Source organism: Clupea harengus, unplaced genomic scaffold (genome assembly GCF_900700415.2).
Source record: "Clupea harengus unplaced genomic scaffold, Ch_v2.0.2, whole genome shotgun sequence".
Taxonomy (NCBI): Eukaryota; Metazoa; Chordata; class Actinopteri; order Clupeiformes; family Clupeidae; genus Clupea; species Clupea harengus.
In genome coordinates this window covers 22,501-32,500 of record NW_024880114.1, presented here as the reverse complement: position 1 = coordinate 32,500, position 10,000 = coordinate 22,501, and the positions used below count along the sequence as shown (strand labels likewise).

Genomic DNA, 10,000 nt, shown 5'->3' with positions numbered 1-10,000 from the left:
ATGTGTGTGAGTGTATATGTGTGTGAGTGTATATGTGTGTGAGTGCTAGCACATTTAATCATTACAGTAGTAACTACAGCTGCTCAGAAAAGACTTCCCCCTGAACACATCAGGAATCCCCACCTGTAGGAAGGTGATGTCACCAGCTCCCATCTCCAGCTCGATCAGTCCAGCTTTTCTCTCCAGAGTAGCGGCGGCTTCCTCCATCTCTCCCATCTTCTTCGTCAGCCTCCATCTCCTCCTCTCCTCCTCCTCCCTCAGGGCGGCTATCCGCGCCTCCTCCTCTGCCCTCAGGAACCGCCGGAGCTCCTCAAACTCCTCCTTTATCCGACTCTCCGTCTCCTCAGACTGGGCCTGTCACAAGAATGAGTTTCAAAGTCTTTAAAAGTAAAAAAAAAACTTTAAAAAAGTCTAAAGGTTTTGCGTCACTGCCATGTCACAAGATGAAAATCTCCCACACCGAGGTGAAACGTAACTGGTAACGTGGGACTGTTTGATCAATTACATTAAGACAGGATGTTTAGGGTCTTCGCCAGGCCACGTACAAAGGCAACAGCCTATGTCACGTATTCCATACGCTATCATACTATGAGACATATTGAGAGCTGTTAGACCAAATACATGAACCCTTCAGCAGGGGAGTGTTGAACATTCTAAAAAAGAATGCGTTCATCAACAATGAAAGGTTCTAAAATTCCACATTATATTCCATGGACCCAGATATTCTTTAGAACGTTCATTCTGAAACATTCTAAACACACCAGTGTGACGGTACCTGCTGCAGGGTGAAAAGATGAAGAACTGATTCACTCTCAAAAGAGTGTAACCATAACATCAACCACCACATGCTTATGACCTGGAAATGTAAATAGTACGTATTGGTTATCTCGGCATTTTGGAGAACCAACCTTAATGTGAGCAAGAGCTTCACCACAGAGGATTTTATCAACATCCAACTGATCTGCTAGTGTCCTCATCATGGATCTGATGCTGTCCTGTTGCACACAACATCATTACATCAAACATCTGCCATCAAATAACGAATAAAAAAGTCAACACAGTCAACAACTCCCTTCTATAGATAAACTGTAAGGATTATATTTAACCATCAAAAACCACACAAAACCATCCCTTCTGGGAACTTTCGCTCTGGATAAGTCTGTCCCTGTAGTTGACATTGTAAGCCGTTCTGGATAAGTCTGTCCCTGTAGTTGACATTGTAAGCCGTTCTGAATAGGTCTGTCCCTGTAGTTGGCTCACTCTGGATAAGTCTGTCTGATAAATGACAATTTAATGTCACGTTATCTCCAAATGCCTAGACTAATTGGAGTAAACCAGCAACCCTCTCACCCTCTCACTGCACACACATACACACACGCACCCAAACTCACACACCCACACACACACACACTAAACCAGTGTGACCCTCTCACACTCACACACACACACACACACTCACACACAGAGACACTCACACACACATACAAACACACTAGATCAGCGTGACCCTCTCACCCTGCACACACACACACACACACACACACACACAGAGACACTCACACACACACACACACACACACACACACACACTCTCACACACTAAACCAGTGTGACCCTCTCACACTCACACACACACAAACACTCACACACAGAGACACTCACACACACATACAAACACACTAACCCAGCGTGACCCTCTCACCCTGCGCCGCTCGGCAGCCTTGCTGGGGGAGCTGAAGGTGTGTGTGCGGTGCAGCCGGGACACACACTCCAGACACACCAGCTGCTCGTCATCCTGACAGAAGAGCCGGAGCTCCTGCGAGTGTTCGGGGCAAACGCCCTGAGACGTGTGTGGAGCGTGGAGCAGAGGCTCTCCCCTCATGTGCAAATCTAAATAAATAAACAAATAAACAACAACACTGTGAGAATAATCAAATAAACACCCTGAGATGTGTGTGGAGCTTGGAGCAGAGGCTCTCCCCTCATGTGCAAATCTAAATAAATAAACAAATAAACAACAACACCGTGAGAACAATCAAATAAAACAACAACAACAACAATGTTTCATCTTATTTGTGTCTCATTGTGTGAGTCTGTCGTTTAGTTCAGAAATTCCAATGTTTAATTATAATCAAACCAAGGGCAAGTATTAAGTGTATGACTTTTGTCAAGCATAACTAACCTTTGGAATGCTGCAACCTAGGTCTTTATTTGCATGACAGCGGGTGCAACATTTTCAGTATCAGATAACATTATCCATGTTATCCAACAAACTGACAATCTTTTTAGTGCCCAAAGTTAATTTCAATACAAGTGATGCAATGCCAATGTTCTTTTTTTTATTTTTAATTTTACTCAATGCCGATTTAGTTTTTTTCAAAGCCAAACCTGAAGCTCCATAACCACTAAGCTTGCTCACACATATGTGTGCACAGTTACATTGTTATTACACATTGATGCATTGTTATTACACATTAATGCACGGTTATTACACATTGATACAATGTTATTACACATTGGAATAGAAAAACACACACACACACACACACACACACACTCTCACACACACACACTCTCACACACTCTCTCTCTCTCTCACATAAACATCTAACCATCTGTGATGTTGTGTAAGTCATCAGTGGACTGCCAGTCCTTCCGGAAGGCCTCGGAGATGTTCCTCAGGGCCACGTTGGGGGGTGGGCGCTCTCTGGAGCTCCGGCGTCTGCAGAGGGGGCACCGCTGTTCCTCCTCCCCCTGCTCCCTCCAGCTCTCCTCCAGGCACGAGCGGCAGAAGCTGTGGCCGCAGGAGAGAAGCAGCGGGTCCAGGAAGAGCCCCAGGCACACGGGGCATGACAGGTCAACCTCCAGGGGGGACGCCATTGAAACCTGTTGGACACACATGAATGCAGATATTTGTGTAAGTGTTTGTGTGTGTTTGTGTGTGTATGAGTGTAACTTTGAATGCAGATATTTGTGTGTGTGAGTGTGGGTATGAGTGCAACTTTGAATGCAGATATTTGTGCAATATGGTATTTTACATACACACACACACACACACACACACACACACAACATAACAGCAAGGCAGATCAACCAACACGAAACAAGCACATGTAAGACAACGCATAAATGCAGGGAGCTATTTATCTTCAAACTATCTTACTAACTTCACCTGCAGGAAATGCACTTAAGTAAGAATAGTAATGTTTTTTTAATATTGTTTGCCCTCCAAGTCACTACACACCTATGTACTCACTCACACACACACACACACCAAAACACACAAACATGTAAACACAGACACACACACCAAAACACACAAAATAAGTGAAGATATGCATGAAACAAACACACACACCAAAACACACACACAGCCATAGACATAGACTAAGTTTGGCAGTTTCCCAACTCACCCCTGCTTTCAAATCCAACACGCCAATTTTGGGGACATCTTGATGTACAAAAATCTACTGACAAAATTTTGTTTTATTTCAATGTGTCTATTTCCCTATGATGCCTCTTCAGGACGAACAGCTGAACGAAGCGTTTGTTTTCATGTCTTCCATGTCACCCAACCACCCCTGAAGGTGTGTGTGTGTGTGTGTGTGTGTCACCCAACCACGCCTGAAGGCTATCCGTAGCTTATCAGGAGGTTCTCAGTGGCCCCCAAGGCAACATGTCCAATGAGATAAGAGTGTGTGTGTGCATTGACAGAGACTCCTCCTGCACGTACTGTAGAACTACTACAAGTCTCCACTGCTTGACTTGATGACACATGATATGATAGGAGGTCTACTATCTGTTTATGTGAGACATGGTATTTTACACACACACACACACACACACACACACACACACACACACACACACACACATGGTATTTTGGGGACACTTTCATGTATAAAAATCTACTTACAGAAAAACATGTGTCTTCACCCTACCACACAGTTCTAACCAGCCCAAGGTCTTCCCTTAGTTGACCAAGGAGGGGGCTATCTGTAGCTTATTAGAACTACTACGAGTCTCCACTGCCTGGCTGGATGACTGCAGGGGATAAGAGAGTACAGAGACAGAGACAGAGACAGAGACAGAGACTGAGACTGAGACTGAGACTGAGACTGAGACTGAGACTGAGACTGAGACTGAGACTGAGACTGAGACAGAGACCCTCTCGACCTGCATACACTACTTGATGGAGATGAGTTTTCTTTTGACTGTGTGTAAATGTGAAAGATACTCTTTTCTGCTCCAGAGGTCTTATGACTGCAATATGCATTTTGGTGCATACACAAACTCCTTGTCCTAATGAGGAACATGAAAAACATATTAGCAGGACCAAGACAGAGACAGAGTGAGACAGAGACAGAGAGACTGAGACAGAGAGGCAGAGAGACAGAGAGACAAAGACTGAGACTTAGACAGAGACAGAGACAGAGACTGAGACTGAGACTGAGACTGAGACTTAGACAGAGACAGAGACAGAGACAGAGAGGCAGAGAGACAGAGAGACAAAGACTGAGACAGAGAGACAGAGACTGAGACTGAGAGACTGATACAGAGACAGAGACAGAGAGACAGAGACAGAGACAGAGACAGAGACAGAGACAGAGACAGAGAGACAGAGAGACAGAGACAGAGACAGAGAGACAGAGAGGCCGAGACAATCTCGTCCTGCACTGCAGACTCTGCATCTACTTTTGGCACATGGTTGCATTGGAAAGTTTTTCCGGCCCTGTTTTAGGTTTTAAGTGTTCTTAAGGGTACTTTTAAAGTCTTTGTGGTGACTGTAAAACTAGAGCCAAAGGCAGTTAGGAGAGCTCTTTGGGGATGTGTCCCCGTCTTCACAAGAGGAAAACACACCATGCAGACAAAGGCTGTGAAGCATATGGCATTTTACACACACACACACACACACACACACACACACACACACACACACACACACACACACACACACACACACAGACACTCACACACACACACACACACACACACACACACACACACAGTCAGGTGAGGTTTAGTATATGTTTATGTGAGAAATATGCCATTTTACACAAACACACTGTACATAAACACTAGGGGGAGCTCTAGTATCTGTTTATGTGAATACTCTGTACACTGTGACGTTCTACTAACAGCTGGGACCACGACTACAGCCAATCACAACGGTGTTATGAGGTCACAATCAAGTTCTCAGCACAACATTCTCTGATTGGTTGTTCAAATAAGGTACTCCGCAAACAAAATGTGATTCATAGAACATTTTATGGACCATTAGTAACATAGCAGTGATTACAGATTAAATTTGTTTGTGTCTTCCAATGCAGTACACTATCTGAGAGTTGTGCTATGCAGCAACCATGTTCTTTAACTGAACAAAAACATCCAACTAAAGTCTTTTCTGTTCAGTCAGCGATCACCAAATCATCATCCATTTCCAGTCAGCGATCAACAATCATCATCCACCTCCAGCATCCATCTGGAAGTGAACCTTCTGTCCCCTGAATTAGGAGCAATCCTCTCTGGGCTACGAGCAACCTCCCCTGAATCACATTTGGCAGAAGGTTCTAGAAAAAAAGCCGGAAAGCTGGCCAGGTGTTCAGGAAGGAAGATGTCTGGCTGCGCCTGGGAAGTGTTTGAATCCACCATGACAGGACCTGAAAGGAGGAACAGGCACCACAACACACGCAATGGACATTGTAGTCGCTATAATGCAGGCCATCCAATACGAGATAAATACATTGATATAATATAATATACATGAATTTAACTTAACTCATTTACCAGACCAAAGCGACTTACAGAACAGTACAGATATACAGTTTAATTGGCGTATGTGTTCCCTGGGTATTGACCCCCCTTGTGTTGGTAGAGCGTTGCTCTACCTGTTTCTATACCAGTGAGCCACAAGGACAGGTACCGATAAGCACCGATGGTACATATACAGTATATATAAGTACCGATAAGTCTATATAATTATTACTATATAACGGTCTAGATAATGATTTATACATACTGTAGTAATGATTGACCTCATAAAGCGATGCAAGGTTATAGTATAGGTACTTACAGCTTGAAGTTATAATGGCACTGATGACATCATTGCCTTATGCTGATGTCAAATGCTATTTATTCACCAAATGCTGTATGTGTGCAGTTATGTCTATTCCTAAATAGTTGTATAGACTTATGTCAGTCGCTATAATGCATTATGAATGCTTTCTAAACACACAGTCTTTTAAATCGATAATGAGTGGAATTATAATTCACCCACGTAAAAAAACCGCATACATGAACACGCTCAAATTACTTCTTCACTTACTCTCGACTTAAATCTAAATCCGCGCCGTAAACAAACTGTTTATTATCTACTCACTGTTTGCAAACATCTTCTTCATTCGGTCCCACACCCTGTAGCTCAGGTTGTCCACATACTTGGACACGTCCAGGAGCAGCCAGAACCCTGGCTGAGGATGCAGAAAGGCATCTTGGACTCTTGGGGATAGAGGGAGCGAGGGAGGGAGGGAGGGGTAGAGAAACACTTATACTCTTTATACATTCTTTAGCTGACCTGATATATACTGGATATATACATATACATTGCCGTTCAAAAGTCACTTGGAAATGTCCCTGTGATGTATGAAAACATACCGTATATGAAATGAGATTGAATAGGAAATATAGTCACTGACAAGGTTAGAAATAATGATCAAACTTGGCTTTCGTCACAGAATACACCATTTGCATTTCATACAAAAACAGGGACGTTTCTCAGTGACCTCAAACTTTTGAATGGCTTTTGAGTGTGGTAGGGTAGGAAACTATACCTTTCTTTTGTTTCTGAAAATGTCTGCAGAAGGACAAAAAGCAAAAAAAATAACGGTCATTTCTGTTTTTGATTTCCAATACATCATATTAAAGAATGATGGAGGCAACTTCATGAAAAAAAAAAAAAAGAAAAAAATTGTATTAATATTTCTCACACCATCCGACATGCCCACCTGTATGAAGGACACCTCATCCGTCTCCATCAACTCCTGGATGGGTCTCATCCTTTCAGAGAGGGATGACATCACCCTCTCTATAGCCTCAATCTTCTCCTCCAGGTCGGCGGTTTTATCCCTCTCCTCCTTCCTCAGGGCGGCTATCCGCACCTCCTCTTCTCCCCTCAGGAACCGGTGCAGCTTCTCAAACTCCTCCTTTATCTGCGTCTCCGTCTGATCAGCCTGGGCCTGCATCAGGCAACACAACACACGCAATGGACATTGTAGTCACTATAATGCATTATGAATGCTTTCTAAACGTTTACGAATGTGTTTATAATGCTTTATGAGTACTGAGTTTAAGTAATATGTAACAGATTTTTTGAGTGAATCATAACATTTTAATTTAGATATTTAGATATTTTTGCGTCATTTACTATGAGCTCCTTTCTTCCGCATGTAGATAAATATGTATAATCTTCATATAATCTTTAGCTGAGGTGATATATAAATATATACTTATACATGCTGTATACACTAGCGTTCAAAAGGGCCCAAACTCACCTTGATGTGTGACATCACTCCTTCAAGCAAAGTTTTATTTGTCTTCACGTCGTCCTCCAGGGATTTTATTAGACATTTCAGCTCATCCTACGGAGACAATGATCATTTACCTCACATCTGAACTTCTTACTCAGAGAAGACTTGAGAAAATGAAAATGAGTTTCAAGAAGATTTTTTTCTTTAAAAAAACGAAATCTTGCCCACATCAGACAATTTACTACTCGTTTAGAAAAGCCCCTTGGGAAGTCAACAACAACAAAACAAAAAGAACAGGATTACAGATACAGATTAGACATCTGCTACAATCACCAATCAAACAGTGATGCGTCTCGTTTACTAACAATCAAGACCTCTGTGTCCTACTCCACTCTGTGTCCTCTGTGTCCTACTCTGTGTCCTCTGTGTCCTACTCCACTCTGTGTCCTCTGTGTCCTACTCCACTCTGTGTCCTCTGTGTCCTACTCTGTGTCCTCTGTGTCCTACTCCACTCTGTGTCCTCTGTGTCCTACTCCACTCAGGTTCCTCTGTGTCCTACTCCACTCTGTGTCCTACTCCACTCTGTGTCCTCTGTGTCCTACTCCACTCTGTGTCCTACTCCACTCTGTGTCCTCTGTGTCCTACTCCACTCTGTGTCCTACTCCACTCTGTGTCCTCTGTGTCCTACTCCACTCTGTGTCTCCTACTCCACTCTGTGTCCTCTGTGTCCTACTCCACTCTGTGTCCTCTGTGTCCTACTCCACTCTGTGTCCTACTCCACTCTGTGTCCTCTGTGTCCTACTCCACTCTGTGTCTCCTACTCCACTCTGTGTCCTCTGTGTCTTACTCCACTCTGTGTCCTCTGTGTCCTACTCCACTCTGTGTCCTACTCCACTCTGTGTCTCCTACTCCACTCTGTGTCCTACTCCACTCTGTGTCCTCTGTGTCCTACTCCACTCTGTGTCCTACTCCACTCTGTGTCCTCTGTGTCCTACTCCACTCTGTGTCCTCTGTGTCCTACTCCACTGTGTACTCCACTCATTTGGAAAGCAGTCTCACCCTGCGCTCACTCGCGGCTCTCCTGGCCGAGTACACATTGTGCGTCTTGTGCCGCTGCATCACACATTCCACACAGCCCAGCTGATCGTCATCCTGGCAGTAGAACTGGAGCTTCTCCTCGTGCTCGGGGCACAGGGCCTGGGGCGTCACAGCAAGAGACACAAACACATGATAGGTATACACATGATAGGTATACATAGAGGTATACACATGATAGTTATACACATGATAGGTATACACATGATAGGTATACACATGATAGGTATACACATGATAGGTATACAGATTTGTGCTAGCTATACAGATAGGTATACAGAAGATAGGTATACAGATGATAGGTATACAGAAGATAGGTATACAGAAGATAGGTATACACATGATAGGTATACACATGATAGGTATACACATGACTAGCTATACAGAGAGGTATACACATGATAGGTATACAGAAGATAGGTATACACATGATAGTTATACACATGATAGGTATACACATGATAGGTATACACATGATAGGTATACACATGATAGGTATACAGATTTGTGCTAGCTATACAGAGAGGTATACAGTACATACAGTTGTCTGAGGCTTACAAAGAAGAATCAGAAAGTGCTAGGTGTGCAGATTTGTGCTAGGTATATATAGATTTGTGCTAGGTGGGCAAAGAAGAATCAGAAAGTGCGAGGTGTGCAGATCTATGCTAGGTGTGGAAAGTACAAAATATCAAATGTGATGAAAGCTAAAGGCACTACGATTCGCAATGTTTTAGAATTCAACACCAGGAAGAGACTCAATGGAAATGTACTATTTATATACTATTCGCCCACTATAAAACCTACTGAATGGGTCTCTGCTGTGTCAACCGAGGACTCCACCGCCATAGCCCCAGAGCTCTTCTCCTTCAGGAAGGACTCACAGACGTTCCTCAGGGCCCGGTTCGGGGTGGGGTTGTTGGAGGAGGACTTCTGTCTGCAGATGAGGCACTCCTGTCGGACGCACTGCCTCCAGCTCTTCTCGAGACAGGGCCTGCAGAAGCTGTGGCTGCAGGGAAGGACCACGGGGTCGGTGTAGATGTCACAGCACACGGGGCAGGACAGGTCTTCCTCCAGAGGGGAAACGACAGCCACTGCTGCTGCTGCTGCTGCTGCTGGTGGTGGAGACAGGAACTAAAAAAGGAGAGGGAGAGAGGAACTTCCAGCACTGTATTCAATTATGCAACACAAAAAGGGACAATGTGATAATACTGTAGACACATTAATATAATAATAACCACAGCTGCTGCTGCTGACAGGAACTAAAAGAGGAGAGGGAGAGAGGAACTTCCAGCACTGTATTCAATTATGCAACACAAAAAGGGACAATGTGATAATACTGTAGACACATTAATATATAATAATAACCACAGCTGCTGCTG

At 43.8% G+C, this 10,000-nt stretch overlaps 2 protein-coding genes across 5 annotated transcripts in view; both read right to left on the bottom strand.

Moving 5' to 3' along the window:
- Positions 1-2,923, bottom strand: part of LOC122131297 (E3 ubiquitin-protein ligase TRIM35-like) — a 3,697-nt gene extending 774 nt beyond the window's left edge. The window contains exons 1-4 of the mRNA XM_042706164.1: positions 2,613-2,923; positions 1,703-1,890; positions 909-995; positions 124-354 (exon numbers count right to left, since the gene is read on the bottom strand). Coding sequence (XP_042562098.1) covers positions 124-354; positions 909-995; positions 1,703-1,890; positions 2,613-2,901 — 795 coding nt within the window. The 5' untranslated portion in view covers positions 2,902-2,923. The remainder of the gene's footprint in view (positions 1-123; positions 355-908; positions 996-1,702; positions 1,891-2,612) is intronic.
- Positions 2,924-6,336: 3,413 nt separating this feature from the next.
- Positions 6,337-10,000, bottom strand: part of LOC122131296 (eukaryotic translation initiation factor 4 gamma 1-like) — an 8,145-nt gene continuing 4,481 nt past the window's right edge. For 3 of the 4 annotated variants that reach the window (XM_042706162.1, XM_042706160.1, XM_042706161.1), the window contains 6 exons: positions 9,426-9,752; positions 8,586-8,723; positions 7,551-7,637; positions 7,005-7,235; positions 6,831-6,853; positions 6,357-6,498 (listed from right to left, as the gene is read on the bottom strand). In XM_042706162.1, coding sequence (XP_042562096.1) covers positions 6,372-6,498; positions 6,831-6,853; positions 7,005-7,235; positions 7,551-7,637; positions 8,586-8,723; positions 9,426-9,752 — 933 coding nt within the window. In that variant the 3' untranslated portion in view covers positions 6,357-6,371. Of the gene's footprint in view, positions 6,499-6,830; positions 6,854-7,004; positions 7,236-7,550; positions 7,638-8,585; positions 8,724-9,425; positions 9,753-10,000 lie in introns of all 4 variants that reach the window. The other variant, XM_042706163.1, reaches the window with a different exon arrangement.